Below are 23,403 nucleotides of genomic sequence, written 5' to 3' on the forward strand. Positions count from 1 at the left end.
TCTACATATCATGTACATATATCATAAAAACAAACATTAATATGTGACATATGTTTATTTTGTACTTATTATTTGACAACAAAATAGAAATAAACATTCATGTTATGAAAATAGATTGTACATTTTAAAAGACATCAAGACAAAGAGAACACAAAATCTGATAGAAACCGTATATATATATAGATATATTTGTAATAGGCATAGCCTACTTAAAAATTACCTTGTTCTGATCACTTCAAATTAAGATTTAAAGATTTGACAATTGCAAGCTTTTATTCAAAATGCTCACAAGAAGTAAATAAAACTGAAAATAAAGTTGACATTTTCAAGGAGTTCGATAGGATATAACAGGAGAACTAATGCTCAATGAACAGATACTATTGTTTAATTAAATAAGCTGTAGATTAGACATTTTATTTGTTCAGTGATTTGTAAGCTAGTCCTACAAAAAGACACCTATAACCACTAACAAAATCAACTGTTCCAAAAACAGCTTGTGAACACCAAAAAATCACAAATATCTCTGTGAAGTGTTCATGTGAGTGAACACGTTTATAACTGCTTTCACAATTCTAAAAAAAAAATTTACAAATTTAAGCAGCCATGAAACCAAACTAGTAGGCACGTTCATTGTCGTATGTTGATAAAAAAAATAAAATATGATTATGCATAGCTATAAAAAAAAAAAAAAAAAAAAATTATCAAAGTTAAATTAATAGATGACCAGATGGTAATATCTGGACACGTGTAAAATGTTTCAGCATCAATTCCACATTCCAGCCCATTAATTTGAATATAGACTTCAAATGAACCATAATACAAAAACATTGCAATCTTTGTTACTTCTGTATTTGCAGTATGTGTAGTAAATTTAGGTTTCATGATGTACTTAAAATGAAATTGTTCCTTAGAACATAAACATGATGAAAAATTTTCTGCAGTGAACAATTTATGATCTTATTATTTGTTGTAGTGTGAAATGATAATTTAATGTAGAATTTCAATAATTTGATCAAAGATGATACAAAAACAATACAATATAACATTTTAATCAACCAAATAAATTGTTGGTTTTTTTTTTAATCACAATATACATACAAGACATATGTTAAATAAAAAGTTATCTTTTAAAGAAAAATTCATATATTAGACTGACAACTTAAGTGTCAATAGACAGTGATTGCCAGTGTAAATCTTAGGTACATTAAAGTATCAGTCTTTATAAAAACCAGACAGAAGGTGATTCATATATGTCAAAAAAATACCACCAAATTTACTTTTGTTTCTTAGAAACACTAACAAACCACATAATCAGTCTCATATATTTCAATCGAATGTTGCAACATTCAATTGATTGATTGATTGATTGTTTGGGCCTTAAACCCCAAGAATCAATCAATTGAATGTTGCAATTATATAGATTATACAAGAAATGGGTGCTTTGCAAGAGTTATCATTAACGAATGTATGGTTTTCTTCAAAATAGAATTGTATGCAGAAACTACTCCAGTTACATAAAAATACGATGTCTGTAATCCAACCAAAAAGCATTGTTTGTTCGGTGGGTTTTCCTGAACCATGAATCACTTTATTATTGGCAGTGTCTGAATTTATATGGAGTGGTACTTAATATTATGTGAAAAAGCAACTCTAAAAAGTTGGTAATTCATAATCATTCCTTATTTATGCTGTAAAACTAATAGACCCTTTTGTGCTAACTTTGGGATACCCAATAAGCATTTGCTCAAAATACACTGTGAGGAAAATTCTTTTGTTCTATCCAAGCATTACCTCATGGAGTGTATATTGAGCATGCTCATCTACTTTACAAAAAAGGGTCTATTGCCAAGAAAAAATCTTAAATATTAGAAAATTAGCATACAAACTTCAATAATGATTTCAATTGTAAATGACTATCTTAACCAGATTTTCTTAAAGAGCAAAGAAAGATTGACCAGAAAATAGTCATTCATGAACCAGCTTGACTTATGCATGCTGAATCTTCACAAACACATGAAATCAAATTTGGCAATCACATAAAATAGGAATGGACGGAAATATACATCAAGTGAACTAAACCATGCAATAAAAACTGACGGCTTGCCCAAAATGCATGCAATAAAAACTCGTGGCATGCCTAAAATACACGTATTAAAAACTGACAGTATGCAAAAATAAGTTCCCGACATTTGTTTAAGTAATACATAACATTTTTAAACACCTATTATTACAAGCCTTTATGTCACTATAAGAAGGCAGGTATTAATTCTAAGTGCATAGACATACATGTATTCTCATGTTATTGAAGCAATTAATTTTTTTTATCTTTACCAAGAAGTCTATGCATAACTATTTTTAACAGATTCTCTAAATTAATTTAGTAAAATGTATTAATGCTTACTGACACTGAAATCAGATTATTTGTTGGTGAATGCAGCTTAAATATCAGAAACACACACGATTTGATAATTGTATTATTGAAATGAAATTGAACCTTTGAATACGAAAAAAAAAATGAAACTGACAAAAAAATTTCAAAGCAATTTGGTATATACATTACATGTATCTTGTACATACATCATGGTAATATACATATTTTATGATATGTGACAAAAATAGTGGAATGTATAAAGAATAAATAAAACTTATAATACATAATGATTAAACATAACAATAATTTGTAGTTATCAGATAATGGGAAAAGAAGCTCAATAGAAAAATATCTATAGAATAATAGTTACTTTTCATTTTGATATTGACAATATCATGAGAAATCTCAACAAATGCAAGAGTGTGTGTTGAGATGTTCCACATGATACTGTCAGTATTAAAATCAAAAGTAATACAATTCTGTTTATAAATAGTATAATAATTGTGTTTTAGATCATTTTAATGCAACAAATCTAATAGTGTGGTCTGAAGGTCTGATAACCTCTGTCATTTTTTGGATATTTTGGAATATCTTGTCGTGTACAAGAGATGAAAAATATCTGTCATAAAGATCAAAGGAAAAAAGTACAGATTATGATACTAGTGATTATAGTTTAATGGTTAGTAGGGAAAATTCTTACACCCAGATAAAAACTGTTCATTGTAATGTTACTGCAATGTATTAATTATTCCAATAAATGTGACGTATCATGGAATTTTTAACATAAATGGAATATTTAACATAAACAAACTATTGTGGGATTTATCTCAAAATCGCAAAAATGAAAATCCATTTGGACTAAATTGACAAGTTTGCAAATATCAATGCAAGCAATAATTTCTGAACATATAGTATTCTTTCTAATAATTAGAAGTGAAGATACCAGTAGCTATGTGACAAAGGTTTAATGGGGACATAACTCTTAAAATCAGTGATATGTCTGTATCATATTAAACTTTAATGAAGCTTGTTAAGCATTATTTAAATAGAATGGAATCAATCTTAGTATCTTGCATGCTTACATGAGATTTATGTAAAATGTTTCACATGCAAACCGATTATTTGTAAGAGTATTGGCCAGAACTTAGGTCTTCCCCCTAAGGCCAAAACTAAAATTTCTTTTGTTTCTTAAACATGCCTTACTGTTTGAAACATTGCAACCAAAATTTATTTTTTTGGTCATTGGACACTTATTTTTTTTAGGGGATCGTCTGACCAAAATCATTCCATAGATCATTTTAAGCCTTGGAGTTGTTCCCCTTTGTATAGCATCCCCTAAACACTTTGAACCACTCGGCCAATTCCTCAACAAACGTGGGATCAGAAAGCAAAATTTTGTTACGACATAAGGGTCAGTCTGATGACAACTAGGCAAAGTATGCTGTGCATGCTGTTTCTATTATAAAAGATGATCTGGAAAACATCACCAGAACGATCTGGAAGATAGAAACATTATGTGTTTGCAAAGAACATCTTGATTTGAAGCCAATATAAAATGAACCAAAATCCTTTTTCCTTCTTGTTATTAGAATTGAACTGTCCCTTATTTATATTTCTATACTTATATTTATATTAACAGAACTTAATGCTCTTGAAAATGGCTATAAAAAGCGTAGAATAACGATAGTGTCATGAAACAAAAGATGAATGCTATGGGCAGACATTCAATCACTAAATTTTGTCTACCCATTTGTTAAAAACAATAAATAAACTGATCGACCGACCCATGTTGAAAATGGAGGGTCGGATGCAGAATGGCCTAAAATAGATACATTTGTGTCATGTCCTCTGTCTATATTCTAAGTTAGAATACACACAAAAACCTCAGTTATGAGCTTGATCTAGAGCATGATGCCCTGAGGGTGATATGGTGGAATGAACTTTGTAAGGGTCTTACTAAAAAAAAGAAAAAAAAAAGTTGACAAATCACTACACTTCATCACACTGCATTAAAACAGTAAAACAGTTTCTTAAGTTTTGTAGAACGAAAGTTAAATCTTTGATGTATAAAAATTGTTCATCAAAAAAATCAATACCAAAGTGGTCATTTGTATTGCACAGAAAATAAATAGATTAACTACATTTATACACCTAATCAAACAAAAAGTATAGATAATAATAAAAGTCTCTGATATAACTTTCTGTATAAGCAAAACAAATCTTTGATTTTTAGTCAAATGTTTTTAGATTGAAACATGTAACATACATGTTGGAGTTTTAAGTAAGGAGTTTGTTATTTATTTTCATGTTGTTAAAATGTTTCCATAACCAATACAACATAATAAATAACAATAAACAACAAAATATTGTCAAGAAATTTAAATATGATTTATTATAATATTTTCCAACTTATTAAGGTGTGACTTGTGCTCCATGACAACCTAAGTCACTATAAACCTGATAAATTTATCCAACATACAAATAAAGAACTCATCTTAAAACAAATCAAAAAGTAACCTCTCTATCACCAAACTTCAGTTTTTAAATACTAAAACAAGTCTTGTGTATTATGTAAGCTACATATTGTTACTCAGGCATGTATTGAAGATTCTGATGGTCTGATCAGGTCATGTGACCATCATGTGATCTACTTGGTTATACTGGTCATTTCCTGTCTATGGCCCACTGTTGTATGCGTAATCAGCTTTGTTGTGCATGATTAACTTGTCCTCGACAAAGTAGAAACTGTCTGAGCGAGTATCAAATGGATGGTCTATCATGTCTTGAACTACAAAGACAATGCATTACATAACTCTTATTTGTAATGTGGCTAATTTTAAAAACTATGTATACAAATCTGATAATAGATTTGGTACATCTTTATATAAATGTACATGTACAATATTATCATGGTGTTCATGGGAATCTAATTCAAAGTACAATGTACATACTATTAAAAAATCCATGTCAATGCTAAGATTTATTGTACTTATCCATAAATAGTGATGGCCTTTACAACTCAATAGTTATTAAATAGCACTCCAGCTAAGAATCATGCAAAATAAGATTCATGGCTGAAAAACCTACATATTTTTATTTTTGATACTTTGTTTGAATTGCCATAGTAAACAGAAATTTACATTCGGTTTTTCATATAACCCATATTCTTAGGAGATAAAAATTATATGGAATGCACTGAAGATTTCAAAATTAAGGGAGATAACTCTGTAAATGACACTTAAATATAATAGAATCTATTGGATTTTCAAGGTTGATTATCCCCTAAGAGCAGGCAGATTGGAATGAATAATTACAAATTTTATAATATAGACCCATATAACAACTTAATTACAAAAATAAGAATATGTAGCCTTTGTAGGGGTGTTTCAAATTTTCCAGATTTTGCATGATTCTTACAGCTGCTAAATTAGTTTTAAGTCTAGTCATCAGACAGGTAATTTGGTTTAGATTAAGAAAAAACTATTTATAAGTATACAATGGAACTACAGTCAATCAAGACCTTATCAATTTTAAGACTTGGGCAAAAATTAAACCAACACATTTCGTTCCAACCAACAAAACTTTAGCATAGAAACATTTTGTTCCATGCAATTTAAGCCAGGTCAATCTACAAACCTTCATCTGCATTTAAGGTTGGGAACTCATATATATGTTCTACTGTATTTCTACTGTGTGGGATACAAAATCCAAACTCAAAATCAAAACTTTTCAACAGTCTGTCTTTATAGAAATGTCTCTCAATCATCCTGAACTTGCTAACAGGTTTATCTCCAACAACAAACTCTACCCTACAAATAGCAGACAAAACATTCAGTTTGAAATAGAAATAAAAACCTAGTAGGGGTTGAGAAAATGGACATTAACTAATGAATTACTAACATAACATTACACAGTTGATACTACATTATGAAACAGAAAGTTTTTAAAAATGATTTGACTCTTGGCCTGATTTGATAAAAATTCAGATTTAGGATTTTATTTAATCCTTCTTCAACTGAAATTTCAACCAATCAGGTTATAGTACCTCAAATAGAAGACTTGAAGAAAATCTCAAGTTGAGACTTTTTTTTATAAAACAATGGCCTAATTATAGTAGGTTCTCAGAAATGGATACAAATAAAGTACAGAAATCTCCATAATAATATCTCTTTGATCAAGTTGTACATGTATCAGTGTCTAAACTGATATAAGGAGATTTTTATAATTATTTCAGATAGCAGGGTCTAGGATATTTACAACAGAATTTTCATGCAATTACCCTGTGCTTGTTACAGTTAATTTCTACACCCTTTTAATAACATTGGTTTTTTAAAACCATTGGTCAATTGTCACAATTTATTACATCAATATTGCAGTGTACCCAAAATTGGTTCTGAGGCAACTGGACCGAATCTTCACTTAAGGACTTTTCTCCTTTTTGGTCAATTTAAAAAATTGGTGGACACACTAGTGTTTAATCCTTCAAAGAAGAGGTATTTTTTCTTCTATCAAACCAAAGATTTACATGGGATATACTTTTAAATTTTCAGTTATAAATGGGAAAAAAATGCAATACTTACGTTGCACCAACTGTTTTAAGCCGTAGAAACTGTGGTGTGAATTGATATCTGACAAATCTGCCTGCATTAGGGTCAATTTCATCAGGGTCTAATTCATCTTCATCCTCTGCAAATATAAAGTAAAAAAAATTAATATTATACAATGTAAATAAAAAAATAAGACGTAAAATACAAATGTATATATCACTACTACAACTCTTCAGGTGGTATTCTCATTCAAATACTTGCATTAATTGAGAAAATGGTTGATTTTTCCACAAAAAAGCCCCCTCCAAAGAAAAAAAATTAAATAAAAACACATGGTCTACGAGGTTGGTGGTTTAAATATTGATATGGTCTTTTAATTATTTACAGCCTATTTAGTGACCATTTAACAGTTAACCGACGTTTTTTGTACATGAGAAATGACACTTTAATAAGATTACCTATAATACAACATTAACTATATAACAATAATGGCTGACTGAGCTCTCTGTAACTATATTTAGAAATTATATAAACTACCTAACAAAGAACAGATGGTTTCACATTGTATGCATATTGTTATAATTAACAGTCTAAATTAATAAATAAGCTTAAGAAAATTAAATGTATGTCCACACCCAAGAAATAACTTTATATTTTTACATATGATTAACTATGAAATAATGAATGTGTTCAGTAACTGTAAGTTGTTTCTTGTTCCTTGCCAAAATTATTACCAGAAAAAGACCAAAAAGTACAGAATATCTGAATATTGGTAAACTTCAAGCAATTTTTCTGTCCTTTCAATGCAAGAATTATCACAAGTCTTTATATTCACAATTAAATTATTCAACACCTTTTTTTTTTAAATAAATTTTCAGTTGTACTTTAGGTCAATAAGACCCTTTATCAAACTTCTCCCTTTGTAAAAACTTCACTTTTTTTGTACTAAAATTTTTGATAAAACCATCAACTAACACTCAAGTTGACACACTGAATCCAAATAGTAATAGCCTAAAAAAGTGCAATATCAAAAAACTGCCATAACCATTGTACAAAAAATCCCAACTATACCCATACCTGATGGACTATACCCATACCTGATGAACTATACCCATACCTGATGGTGGAGGTTTAGCAACCTCAAATATTACAGAACCAGAATCCATGTCTCGTAACTTAAATCTTGTAAAATCAATACCATATACATTGGCTTCTGGTGGACATAAATAATCTGTAAATAAAAAATAAAAAACAAATAGTAACATTGAAAGTTTCAAATAAGAACTAAGAAGTATAACTATTTCTAATAACATGGAAACATGTATATTTGTAGATTGAGAGTGTATTTCACATGTTTATACATGTACATTTTTGTTTACCTCTAGCATTGCTGGAGCGCCACTGAGCAAAAACAAAATTATGTTCAGTGGCATAATAATATGCATGATGTACATGTTTTTTTGTTGAATAGAAAGTTAAATACATCACTGCACTTTGAAAGCCATTTTTTTAAAAGGAACACAAGTATTTCCAACTGAAAATTCTGCACCTGCTTAAGACCCTTAAATACATACAAGTGAATACAAAAAATAACAGTATTCTAATAATTTACCAGTGTTCCAGCTGGAAAATAATGAAGCAAATTCATAAGTTTTTTTCAATTAAAGGACCTGAGTGAGTATGCTTACAATACCCCACATACTCATATTTGCACTAAAGTAATACTAAATTTGCAGATCTGTGAAAATAAATCTATCAAAGCTTTCATAAGAAATCAACAAACAGATGAACAGCATGATCATGAAATACATGTACTTAACAAAACAGAGGATAAAAAAAGGAGGAGAGTCACAGGGTATAGAAAATGCAAACATACAGTGCTCACCTTTAGCCACTAGCCCGAAGCCTGGGGCTAGTAAAAATTGATTCAGGCTAATGAAATAATGTGTACATTTCTTGTTTCGGGCTAGTTGAATCATATACAGTCCACTATTATTCCAGCTAGTCAATAAGAATTTTGAAGGAAGGGACTGGACATAATGTAATAGAAACATGTACATAAACAAATGTATGTTGAACCAGAAAGACCAACCATACCAAGACCAGTTCCCTGCTGTTCCTTAATTTGGCCATGTGTAAAAATCTGTTTCTAAAGAACCTGCCTGACACAAAGTTGTTACTATCAAGTTAAACAAGTTTTTATATATTATTTTATAATGCTCTTTGCCTTCCTTACAATTTGTTTATGTACGTTAGTAATATTTTGCTGGGATTGATTTCAAACTTTTCCCTCAAGACAAAAAGAAAAAAAAAGAGATTTTTTTCTACTTGCTTTTAACATTTTTTTTCTCTTTAATTTCAATTAAAAAATGTTTTAAAAAAAGCAGTTTGAGTTTGATAAGATTTTTTACAGTACATGTACATTTTACTGTAAAGGTACAGATGTTTGCTCCATTCATAGTGGACAGAAAACAAAAACAAAAAACTTGTACCCACACAATTGATTTTTAACACTAGAATGTATATAAAACTAGTTTCTAGATTTTTTTCTGGAGACATGATTTTCAGGAATTAGATGAAGTAATCAACGAAAGACAACATTAAGCCATTTTGTATTTTTGAGTTTTATGCGAAACAAAGAAAGTTTATCTGCTTTTCAATAGTTGTTTTATCCATCAATGTTGTTTTCTTGCATTTCGTAGTTTGTACAAAATCCACGAATGGCTTCTTATTTTTCTCTCAACACACACCTTTTCAATTATAACTTCTTCACTTGTGTGCGGTGGAGCGTTCAATACACAATAATGGGAGTGTCAACTTGTCCTCCAACCCAATGTCTTTTTATTATCAAATACAAAATATCAATTTAAAAGGTGAAAACAATTGACACTAATCCTTAAATCAGCTTGATGAACAGTTTCTAGATGTCAAATATCAATACACATTAGCTTGGTAAATTTATACATCTTTATTTTTTTTAAAACAGTTGGGCATGATGCCATTGTTTTAGTCATACACCTGATTTGGATACGAACAGGAAATATAAACATTTTAGCTGACCTGTTGAATGGATCTAATACATTGCTGTATTTTAATCAATAAATGGCTTGCAAACACAGTGAAACATAAACAAAATTCTTTTATTCAAAAGATTAATGATGAAAGAGTATGTACATTGTAATTCAGGGAATTTACTGGAATCCTCAATGTGTTCTTCTGTTGGAGATTCTATCTCACTTCCCAATGCATGTTTTACATGGAAACTCACTTGTTTTATCAAGAAGAGGGTGCACGATATACACAAATGCATGTAATACATGGAAGAATACAGTAGGTGGGAGATTCCAAATATTCGTAAATTTGTTGGAAGAACTGTTCTGGTTCAGCGTAGACTGTTGGGTTTTACCTTGATCTCTAACCGGAAGTAAAACAAAGATATCTTTTAAATGTTTTGTCTAGGCTGCATTTTTTTTTATTACTTCAGCTTTTAATGTACCCAGAAGTAATGTTTTGCTTTGACGAAAGTTTCTCAAGTGTCAGTGTAATGAACTTTTAGACAAATTTCTACACATTTAAGACAGAAGTTAATTACAGACAATTTTTAAAATTGCAACTCCATTGTGGAGAGTGGAGGATTAAAATTTGTGTTGACAGTAGTGAATATGTACATGTGTACAAACTGTTTCAAAGACATCAATGTCATTTGATCAAAACTACTCAAAAATTTTCAATAAAGCTACTGAGTACAATGAACTTCCGGTGGGAAAACTTGTGATAAAACCCTGCCGATCCCTGAATTGTTTAAATAACAATTTTACAAATACCTGGATTGACAGCATAATGGCTCACAAAAGAAAACATCTTAATCAAAAGTGTCAAAAATTTAAAAAAAAGTGGCATGAAGTCTATAATGGAAAAACAATGGTAAAAATATTAAGCCTCCAATAAAAATTCAAAACAATTGACGGACATATTTTGTTTCTATACCCTGTAGCCTGGATATTGAATGTAAAAATAAAAATATTATGATTGTAAATGCAGACCTATGTAAGTAATGGTCATTATTGTTTTTAGCTAACCTGGTTTCGTTGCAAAGGGGTGAAATTCTTGGTCATGTGCACTTTTATTCATCATCTGATTAAAGTGAGAAATGCCTCCATAAATCAGTGCTGCTATTCTATTGCAAGTTCATGCTCAATATTAGAACATGAATCTAATTTTGAATGCACACATAGATTTTTAGGGGATCCAGTAAATCAAGATGGAGAAGCTTATAAAAAAAAAATAATATACTGTACACAGGAGGGTTCTCACTCCTTCCAAAAAATTAAAAGTCCCAGGACTCCCTTGCCGTAAAAAATGAATCCTGAAAGGAATTCAAAGGGACTTAGGGTCCCAAGAAAAGTGAAGGGTTTTATGTTGTAAGTTTGTACTGCCTACAGTAGCGAACAGATTTTTTAGCGTCTTGGCACCAAATATAGATAACATGTGTTTGTTCACCTTCTTCAAATTTCTCCAACCACGGGAACATTTTCAGCCATTGCATAAGGAATATTTTACTTTTCTTTGGTGTGCTGGCTGTACAGGAAGTAAACGAGGACGATACTGTGACCTTGTTAAGTCGTCTTCTGCCGGTTGTTTTTGACTGCCGAAAAAAGCTTTGAGTTTTCTACCCGAGACATTTCTGATTTAAAGTATATTTCAAATATACCCTATATATATCATTATTTTAATGATTAGTTGTGTTAAACGATTTTGATCATTAATGAATGCTGACCGATATTTACTCATGTATAAGAAATAACCCTTCATGAACCTCGCACATAACTATCTATTTTTTGAAATTTAAATGCACTAATTGTATACAATGTCTGGTCATCAAATGGACTTCAATTAATTTTAACACAATATTGGACAGTAAGGAAGTATTAATCAACCATAAATATTTATTTTACAATTCTCTGATTATCTTTTCACATGTTATATTTGCCAATCTCTAATACCACACCCTAATCGTCTGAGCCACTGTTTAATTGTGCCGACGGCTTGGATTACAGTTGGACAAATTGACAATCAAACTGACTTCATGTTGAGTAATCATATTACTCTATGTACTAGTGTACATGTAGATGACTCGTACATGTAGATTTAGGCAATTGAATTGAGAATTTTCACAAGTCCCCTGAACTCCCTTGTTGTGATTTTCAAGGGTCCCAAATGAATTTTGAGGGTAAGGGACCCAAGAGCTCGGGTCCCCGAGAACCCTGCTGTACATGTACAAAATGTATGATATCGAATGTGAGCTGATTTGAATATGTTAATCAACATCTCTTGACCTGACCTCTATTGCGTATGATCCACATGTGCAGACCTCTGTTCTTCTTTATAAAAAAAAAATTCCCAATTTGTGATTGCACAGTCTTTGAATTTAGCCAGGGGCCCTGTGGCACAGGCCCCTAAAATCATGTTCTTAGGAAGTCCGACAGACTTTCAGAAATTTTGGGATGTTGTAGTGTTCTGTTAATTTTTGGGTTCATAGACATATCTTAATAGTCAGTCTGAATCAAATGAACGTTTGTTGTTATGTAATTTCATTATAGCAGGATATTCTTACTACTAGATATAGATTCAGATGATTTTTTAAGACTTAAAAAAAAAATAAATGTTTTCATAAACATGTAATATCATTTTTTTTCAAGCCAATTAAAAATCATTTGGACTTCCAATTTTTGTTACTTTGGAAGTCTGGGTGGCTTCTGTCTGAAAAAGTTAACTGTGAAGACTGATAGCACCGGAAATAGGTTGCACTGACCACTACTGGTCAGAGAATAGACCTCGCTGTTTTCAAGTAGAAGCAATTCTCACCAATCTGCTCATTTCTCAGTGAAAACTCATTTCTGGGAGGAAAATGTCAGCAATCTGTCAGATGTTTTGTCTAGAAATTTGGACAATAACTTGTTCACAAAAGATGATAAAACTGGTCAGAAAGAACTGCTCATTGACCAGTATATCATACATGTGAACCTACCAGCGGTAGTTCAATTCTACCAGAATTAGAACCTTCCTACAGTTCTACCGTTGAAACAGAAAATCTGCCTCTTTCTGACCATTACACCGTCAACAAATTCTGGACACAAATTTTTTTATTTACTGAAGGAAAAAACCTGAGAGGATCGAATAACATTTCTGGTTGATTTAGGATAGACAGGTGAACATGTTAATTAGGGTCATAACAGTAATTTAGAGCTTTAGTGGTTATCGAAGAGACATAATTTAAAAGGTGTGATGATTATATAACAACAGGAGATGATTGACAATTATCCCAAGTTTTAGTGGCACACACTTAAATGATTAAACGATTTATTACTGACGATTAGGACTGATTGTGTAAATATTGATGCTGGATCTTTTGTTATGGAAACATTAACCATGCATCCACTGAAAATGAAATTGACTATGTTTGTACCTATGGCTTGTTTATTTATCAAAGTCAATGAAGGAACTATGTGAATTTTTTCAATTTGGAGCACTCTCACGATCATCAACCATCAAAATGCCAAAACTTAATATTTCATCTTCAGCACCTCCTGCCAAGAAAGCAAGTACTGTTCCAAATTCAATGCTGAATGGAAGTCAAAGTTGAAGTGGTGCCATGCCAGTAATGACTATTTGCAATGAAATCATTTTGATGCATATTTATGCAAAAGTGCAGTGTGAGAAACCATTTTATTCCCCAACTTCCTATTCTGGCTAGTGGAATATTGATCTTGCCAGCCAAATATAAATTCACCTAGCCACATTTTTGGGGTCTTTTTCCTGTACCATCATCTGTTTTCTCCTGGATTTGACTCCCTTTCTTTTTTCAACTATCTTTTCATGTGTTTTTAAATTTATCAAAAACTTTTCCATTTTCAAATATTCCCTCCCATTTAAGTTTTTCATGTACTTTACTGTAACAAAATATGTACTCCATTTCTAAACTCATATTTTAAAAATAAAATTACATTTCAACAGATTCATCATTATGAAACAAGAAAACCATTTGCTTCTTGTTCATTTTTATTTTGACAATAAACAACTAATTTGCAAGGTAGCAAATCTTAAATTACCAAGATAATTTGGTTTGAATAATAATACAAGATAAGGACAGTCGCCTAGGTTTTGGTGCATCCCGTTTACCAGAAAATAAAATGGCAGATCGTAAACAATGCTTCACAAGTCAATAAAATTGTGCATATTATGCCAAAATTCACTTGACATATTCAAGCTAAATTTCTTAAAATGTAGGGAACATATTTTTAATGTATGATGTTAAGGGATGTGTTACTAAATAACAAGTTGGCTGGTTAACTTTCCTTGGAACTGGCCAATCAAATGACGGTCGCCAAATTGACAAGTATAAGCAAATGAGAACTCACCAAAATACATATCTACTTGTATTTGACAAATCTTCAGTTTTGAAGGAATGACTTTATCACATGTACGAGTATATACTTTTTGACAATAAAAATTACTCCTTTATGCTTGTGTGGCAGGACGGCCTACCTGCGTTTTAGTAGTTTTGAGGTTAAAATCGCCAGTTAATTGACTGGGCTAAAGGATTAATTCTTTCGCAGAATCGGTTTGTTGCTGGCTTGTCACTGAGCAGTCTAGGGTTTGATCCTTGGTGGCGGAGTATAATTTTGTGAGTCAAATCATGCTCTCCCGTGACATTTGGCGCCCAACTAAAAAACCCACAGGGTTTGGTTAGCTATAGAGGTAATGTTAGAGTCGTTCGTGATACGAAGACTCTTAAGGTGGGGGAAATGTGGCAGGACAGCCTACCCGTGTTGTAGTGGGTAGTGAGGTTTAAATAGACAGTTAATTGACTTGGCTAAAGGATTAATTCTTTAGCCGAATAGGTTTGTCGCTGGCTAGTCACCGAGTGGTCTAGGGTTCGATCCTCAGTGGCGGAGTATAATTTTGTGAGTCAAATCATGCTCTCCCGTTACACTTGCCTTGCACTAAACTTAAAGGCATATGCCTTCCTCATTTGAAGTAAATATATTCCAGGAACATCTAAATAAATGCAGAAGACATGACATACATGTATCTGTTGGATCTGGGACATTAATATGAAATACATGTATTAGGGTGACAATAGTGTGAATAGACCAGATAACAGATTGGTAACACTCTATTAAGAACATTTTTCTGAGGAGCTCAAGGTCTTGTCCTGATGCTAACATTCCAGTCATATGATTTGATATATAATGAAACAAGGAAGGGAGTTTTTATGAAACAATAAATGAAAGAGGAAACAGTGACTCATGTCATGAATCAATATATAAACTTCCACAGAACGGACATGCTAAAAAGAATTTGTTCTAACATTAAACTCACTTTCTGTAATTTTTGTTAGTCTTAATACATCATCTGGACAAATATTGTCTTTTTTCAATAGCTCATCCTCTGAAATACATTCTAATTGGTGACCTTTGTCTTTATTTTTCGCTTGCCGAGACAGAAAACCACCTCCTTTCTTTTTGCCTGTAGTGGCGCTCATGATTAAATAATCGAGTCAGATAAAAAGGTGGAAACAAGAAAATATATCTGCTATAGCATGATAAAGACGTAATACAGCAACAGGCCAACAGCTCAGTAAATAAAGTAAAATAGAAATCACAAGTGCAAGCGTCTATCTCCAATTATGCTGAATGGCGGCGATGGCAACAGGAATTATGGGAAAATTGTCATTTCCGATAATGCTAGAACCCGTCGAACTTCTCGAATGAGAAATAAAAAAATTTAAAAAATCTGTAATATTACATGTTAAAAGTAGGTGAACAATTAAGTAATAAATAAGTGATTGAATAAATAATAATAAACATGATAATTGATAAATAGATCACTTAAAAATAGTGGGCTGAACTATTTTTTTAAATGGAGGCAAGATTATTTCACAACTGAGATCATACGAAATTAAAACATTCACAGCAATGATGCCATTTAAAACAAAAATGAATTTTCGTTTAAAGTTTGAATTTTATATATAGTCCTGTTCAGTGATGTTTTAAGCAGTTCAATCTAGAATTGACTGTCATAAGTTGAAGATTAATTATTTCCATTTCACTGTATGCATGGTGTATCTGGACAAGAGTAAGAAATTTATTTATTTTCCAGGAGGTGTGGGCCAGAAATAATATTTTGAACTTTACAAGTCCAGAATTTTTATTTCCACCCCGAGAGTCAAATGGTCTTCCCCTTATGTATAGAATACTGTATCGTGAAATTATTCAGCGCAAAGTTAGCAACAACGTAAGAATTAAAATATTAAAATTCTTGACAGTTTATGTTCTAGATTTTGATCTTAGCGGAACCTTAAGAAATTTGAAATTGCTCCGATTTTTTTTGTCAGACAGTAAAAAAGTTGCTCATTTACTTTTGTTACTTTGTATGTATGATTTTAGTTACTTTATGTTCTTTGTTGTGTATGTCTGTTTTCCATGTCTGGTCTTTGTACCTGGATTACATTCTTTTGATTACCGCTATAACCTTGGTTCCCTTGATTACTCTTCCTCCTGTTGCAACCCCTTTCCCCAAATTAAATAATAAATAAGTCTTCAAGAACAAATATTTATTAAGTAGTAAATCAAAATATCCATCAGGGCTTCCGCAGACACCGCCTTAAATTAGCCTTCCAATATCCTTCGTATTTGTTCCAAATTCTCTAATCGAATTTTTTTACATAAACCCAACTTTTCTGTACTGTCATGACCCTTAATGATAATTGTATTGTTTTATTAGATGTGCTATGTTTATTATTGTTTAACATTCATCTTAATGCGTGTTGATTGCTTTGCTTATAATTTTTAAATGTGTAATTGATTCTGTAGAGTTACAGGTGAATGTCCTAAATTCTCACCTGTAATTATTAATAGTTAAATACTGCCATGTTAAAAGCATGCTGACTTAATACTTGACTGATTCCAGTACTATATAAGCTAGGGTTAATCATTGTAAGTCGATCAGTCTCTAGAAACACACAGAGAAGAGTGAACCTATGCCAGAACTACACGGTAATTATCACTTAATTAAATATGACAAGTGAAACCGTTTTAATTACTAATTAAGGGCTGAACCATTTACCACATACACCACAGAACAATGGTAAACATCTAACCATGGTTTCGTGGTAAGCATTTCACCATAGTTCGTGGTAAACATTACACCATACTTGTGGTTAACATTTCACCATAGTTCGTGGTTGACATTTAACCATAGTTTTGTGGTTAACATTTCACCATCATTTGTGGTAACCATAAACCATTATCGTGGTAAACATTTAACCAACACCAGTGGCAAAATCATTCCATAACCACTATCTTTGGTCACATTCCCCCACGACTTTTGGTTCACATTAAAACTACTAAGATGGCGACTTTACCCACAAACATGATAATACTGACCACAACCTAAGGTTAATTGAATCACTCTTTCATTATAGAATCACCATCAGTCAAGTCTAGTCAACATTAGAAGTCCATCTGTCATAAAATGTATCTGGACTGAATACAATCATTACAGTTATTGAAGAAAAACTTTTTTCTAGGAGAAGTGATGTGTTGGAAATTTCATTACCTTTCTATTTTTATTTTCATATTTTTTTTGTAATAAATCTTATAAATAAAAAAAATATCGAATAAAAATTTAAAGTTGATGATTTTTGATACACACCTCTTGCAACATTTCCCAAACTATTTATTACTCCGTACGCAAGTCACACTGCTGTTTTATCGGAATAGGCTAGCGAGCTCCAGGGAGCGCTATATGAATTTAACAATTATTGTAAGACTTGACATGAATGTCATTTTCATTTAAATAATATACCGTTATTATCATAATAATAATGATATCCTGTAAATATATCTTAAACAAATTGCATTTAAATATTACAACTTTTTAAATGTAGGTTGAACAAACATTACTTTGACACATGTATGAAGTTTTTATGTTACTTTGGTTATATCTTACTTCGTTAATTGATTGACACATTTACAGGTTAATTAAATATCTTACTTCGTTAATTGATAGACACATTTACAGGTTAATTTTATATCTTACTTCGTTAATTGATAGACACATTTACAGGTTAATTTTATATCTTACTTCGTTAATTGATAGACACATTTACAGGTTAATTAAATAACATAAACCTGTCAAAGGATCCTTAATTATATGTTTATTTTGCTAGTAGGCGTTCGGGGAACACACCATTTGGACTAAAAGAGTCTATTTTTCTGCCACCGAGGCTTTATCGTCTCCAGCAAAGGACGAATGATTCTTTATTTTATATGAAGGTGGACTCAATAGTCCGAAAGCTGAACTACCTAGCAAGCCTGAATTGAAGAATGAAGACACTGCTCGCTTCACATAGAAATGCCTTTCAACAAGGAAGCACAACCCCAATTTTAAATAATGTAGTCGTTCATAACAATCTACATTTCTAAAGTATCTGTTAAATGAAATTGACATTGTGAGTACTTGAGTGTAGATCTTACATCATACTAAAAGTACTTTGTCGGAATTTTTAATTCAGGAAGTGAATAATAAGTGTTCTCGTGCACACTTCAATCATAGATTGTATTAATTCATTTATAAACTCTTATATTTCACGAGTACCAGTGTTGCTATGTCTACATTAATAACATGATAAGCTCTTCACATACAGAGATGGACCTAGAAATATTTGCAGACTATCATTTACTATCATTTATTAATTTTTGCCTTAATTAAGCATGGGGTGATTTTCCAATATGAAAGAGGGAGTCAAACGCTCGAAGCCCTCCTCTGGATCCGCCATCGGTATGAAAATTCAAAACATATTTGAGCTGACATTTTCATCCATGTGTGGTTGTTGTCTCTATGATATGCATTCCCGTTATGGTAAAAAAGAATAGGAAGAATAAGTACCTAAAATTTTGTTTTTCAATATTTAACAGCAGAGACAAAGGCGGCTACACCAAGTATGCTTAGGTGAACATAAATAAATGTAAACACGACAGCAACACTATGAAGTAGTTTAAAATGTTCCAATGACAGCAACACCATCACCATGTAGTATTCTAAGGCGTACCAATAGCCGCAACACCACCACCATGTAGTATTCTAAGGCGTACCAATAACAGCAACTTCAACACCATGTAGTATTCTAAGGCGTACCAATAGTATCCTGAGACGTACCAATTGCAGCAACACCAACCCCATGTTGGATTCTAGAATGTACCAATAGCAGCAACACCAAAACTATGAAGTATACTAAGGTGTACCAATAGTAGCAACATCAACACCATATTGTATTCCTAGGCATACCAACGCCATGTAGTATTCGAATGCGTACCAATAGCAGCAACACCAACGCCATGTAGTATTCTAAGGCGTACCAATAGCAGCAACACCAACACCATGTAGTATTCTAAGGCGTACCAATTGCAATAACATCAACACCATGTAGTATTCCTAGGCATACCAATTGCAGCAACACCAACACCATATAGTATTCTAAGGCGTACCTATTGCGGCAACCCAACCACGATATGATATTCTAAGGCATTCCAATTGCAGCGGCTCCAACGTCATGTAGAATTCTAAGGCATACCAATAGCAGCGACACCAACAACATGTAGTATCCAAAGGCGTTACAATGGCAATAACACCAACACCATGTAGTATTCTAAGGTGTACCAATAGCAGCAACACCAAAAACATGTAGTATCCTAAGGCGTAACAATGGCAATAACACCAACAACATGTAGTATTCTAAGACGTACCAATGGCAATAACATCAACACCATGTAGTATTCCTAGGCATACCAACTGCAGCAACACCAACGCCATGTTGTATTCTAAGGCGTACCAATAGCACCAACTTCAACAGCATGTAGTATTCTAAGGCGTACCAATAGCAGCAACACCAACGCCATGTAGTATTCTAAGGCGTACCAATAGCAGCAACACCAACGCCATGTAGTATTCTAAGGCGTACCAATAGGAGCAACACCAACCCCATGTTGTATTCTAAGGCGTACCAATAGCAGCAACACCAACGCCTTGTGATGTATTCTAAGGCGTACCAATAGCACCAACTTCAACACCATGTAGTATTCTAAGGCGTACCAATAGCAGCAACACCAAAGCCATGTAGTATTCTAAGGCGTACCAATAGCAGCAACACCAATGCCATGTAGTATTCTAAGGCGTACAAATAGCAGCAAAACCAACACCATGTAGTATTTTAAGGCGTATCAATGGCAATAACATCAACACCATGTAGTATTCCTAGGCATACTAATTGCAGCAACACCAACGCCATGTTGTATTCTAAGGTGTACCAATAGCAGCAACACCAACAACATGTAGTATTCTAAGGCGTAACAATGGCAATAACATCAACACCATGTAGTATTCTAAGGTGTACCAATAGCAGCAACACCAACAACATGTAGTATTCTAAGGCGTACCAATTGCAGCAACACCAACGCCATGTTGTATTCTAAGGCGTACCAAGAAAAGCAACACCAACACCATGTAGTATTCTAAGGCGTATCAATGGCAATAACATCAACACCATGTAGTATTCCTAGGCATACCAATTGCAGCAACACCAACGCCATGTTGTATTCTAAGGCGTACCAAAAGCAGCAACACCAACAACATGTAGTATTCTAAGGCGTACCAATTGCAATAACATCAACACCATGTAGTATTCCTAGGCATACCAATTGCAGCAACACCAACACCATATAGTATTCTAAGGCGTACCTATTGCAGCAACCCAACCACGATATGATATTCTAAGGCATTCCAATTGCAGCGGCTCCAACGTCATGTAGAATTCTAAGGCGTACCAATAGCAGCAACACCAACAACATGTAGTATCCATAGGCGTAACAATGGCAATAACACCAACACCATGTAGTATTCTAAGGTGTACCAATAGCAGCAACACCAAAAACATGTAGTATCCTAAGGCGTAACAATGGCAATAACACCAACAACATGTAGTATTGTAAGGTGTACCAATAGCAGCAACACCAAACCCATGTAGTATCCTAAGGCATAACAATGGCAATAACACCAACAACATGTAGTATTGTAAGGTGTACCAATAGCAGCAACACCAAAACCATGTAGTATTGTAAGGTGTACCAATAGCAGCAACACCAAAAACATGTAATATCCTAAGGCGTAACAATGGCAATAACACCAACAACATGTAGTATTCTAAGACGTACCAATGGCAATAACATCAAAACCATGTAGTATTCCTAGGCATACCAATTGCAGCAACACCAACGCCATGTTGTATTCTAAGGTGTACCGATAGCACCAACTTCAACACCATGTAGTATTCTAAGGCGTACCAATAGCAGCAACACCAACGCCATGTAGTATTCTAAGGCGTACCAATAGCAGCAACACCAACGCCATGTAGTATTCTAAGGCGTACCAATAGCAGCAACACCAACGCCATGTAGTATTCTAAGGCGTACCAATAGCAGCAACACCAACCCCATGTTGTATTCTAAGGCGTACCAATAGCAGCAACACCAACGCCTTGTGATGTATTCTAAGGCGTACCAATAGCACCAACTTCAACACCATGTAGTATTCTAAGGCGTACCAATAGCAGCAACACCAAAGCCATGTAGTATTCTAAGGCGTACCAATAGCAGCAACACCAATGCCATGTAGTATTCTAAGGCGTACAAATAGCAGCAAAACCAACACCATGTAGTATTCTAAGGCGTATCAATGGCAATAACATCAACACCATGTAGTATTCCTAGGCATACTAATTGCAGCAACACCAACGCCATGTTGTATTCTAAGGTGTACCAATAGCAGCAACACCAACAACATGTAGTATTCTAAGGCGTAACAATGGCAATAACATCAACACCATGTAGTATTCTAAGGTGTACCAATAGCAGCAACACCAACAACATGTAGTATTCTAAGGCGTACCAATTGCAGCAACACCAACGCCATGTTGTATTCTAAGGCGTACCAAGAAAAGCAACACCAACATCATGTAGTATTCTAAGGCGTATCAATGGCAATAACATCAACACCATGTAGTATTCCTAGGCATACCAATTGCAGCAACACCAACGCCATGTTGTATTCTAAGGCGTACCTATGGCAATAACACCAACAACATGTAGTATTCTAAGACGTACCAATGGCAATAACATCAAAACCATGTAGTATTCCTAGGCATACCAATTGCAGCAACACCAACGCCATGTTGTATTCTAAGGTGTACCGATAGCACCAACTTCAACACCATGTAGTATTCTAAGGCGTACCAATAGCAGCAACACCAACGCCATGTAGTATTCTAAGGCGTACCAATAGCAGCAACACCAACGCCATGTAGTATTCTAAGGCGTACCAATAGCAGCAACACCAATGCCATGTAGTATTCTAAGGCGTACCAATAGCAGCAACACCAACCCCATGTTGTATTCTAAGGCGTACCAATAGCAGCAACACCAACGCCTTGTGATGTATTCTAAGGCGTACCAATAGCACCAACTTCAACACCATGTAGTATTCTAAGGCGTACCAATAGCAGCAACACCAAAGCCATGTAGTATTCTAAGGCGTACCAATAGCAGCAACACCAATGCCATGTAGTATTCTAAGGCGTACAAATAGCAGCAAAACCAACACCATGTAGTATTCTAAGGCGTATCAATGGCAATAACATCAACACCATGTAGTATTCCTAGGCATACTAATTGCAGCAACACCAACGCCATGTTGTATTCTAAGGTGTACCAATAGCAGCAACACCAACAACATGTAGTATTCTAAGGCGTAACAATGGCAATAACATCAACACCATGTAGTATTCTAAGGTGTTCCAATAGCAGCAACACCAACAACATGTAGTATTCTAAGGCGTACCAAGAAAAGCAACACCAACACCATGTAGTATTCCTAGGCATACCAATTGCAGCAACACCAACGCCATGTTGTATTCTAAGGCGTACCAATAGCAGCAACACCAACAACATGTAGTATTCTAAGGCGTACCAATTGCAGCAACACCAACAACATGTAGTATTCTAAGGCGTACCAATTGCAGCAACACCAACGCCATGTTGTATTCTAAGGCGTACCAATAGCAGCAACACCAACAACATGTAGTATTCTAAGGCGTACCAATTGCAATAACATCAACACCATGTAGTATTCCTAGGCATACCAATTGCAGCAACACCAACACCATATAATATTCTAAGGCGTATCTATTGCAGCAACCCAACCACGATATGATATTCTAAGGCATTCCAATTGCAGCGGCTCCAACGTCATGTAGAATTCTAAGGCGTACCAATAGCAGCAACACCAACAACATGTAGTATCCAAAGGCGTAACAATGGCAATAACACCAACACCATGTAGTATTCTAAGGTGTACCAATAGCAGCAACAC

General features: G+C 33.5%; 1 protein-coding gene across 1 annotated transcript; it reads right to left on the reverse strand.

The window, feature by feature from the left end:
• Positions 1–40: 40 nt before the first annotated feature.
• On the reverse strand, positions 41–15,639 carry LOC148608530 (protein unc-119 homolog B-A-like). The gene is made up of 5 exons (XM_088544416.1): positions 15,301–15,639; positions 8,036–8,149; positions 6,952–7,057; positions 6,008–6,180; positions 41–5,159 (listed from the first exon to the last, which is right to left on the reverse strand). The coding sequence occupies exons 1-5, from the start codon at positions 15,461–15,463 to the stop codon at positions 5,047–5,049; spliced, it is 669 nt and encodes a 222-aa protein (XP_088400542.1). The 5' UTR covers positions 15,464–15,639; the 3' UTR covers positions 41–5,046.
• Between the last annotated feature and the right edge of the window lie 7,764 nt (positions 15,640–23,403).

Source organism: Perna viridis, chromosome 9, assembly GCF_037379345.1.
Source record: "Perna viridis isolate PV_CMFRI_1.1 ecotype Kerala chromosome 9, ASM3737934v1, whole genome shotgun sequence".
Classification (NCBI taxonomy): Eukaryota; Metazoa; Mollusca; class Bivalvia; order Mytilida; family Mytilidae; genus Perna; species Perna viridis.

Coding starts and splice junctions, on each gene's coding strand:
- LOC148608530 (XM_088544416.1), bottom strand. CDS start 15,463: ATGAGCGCCACTACAGGCAAAAAGAAAGGAGGTGGTTTTCTGTCTCGG. Junction 7,058..8,035: donor TGCTAAACCTCCACCATCAG/GTATGGGTATAG, acceptor TTATATTTGCAG/AGGATGAAGATGAATTAGAC. Junction 5,160..6,007: donor AACCTTAAATGCAGATGAAG/GTTTGTAGATTG, acceptor TTGTCTTTGTAG/TTCAAGACATGATAGACCAT.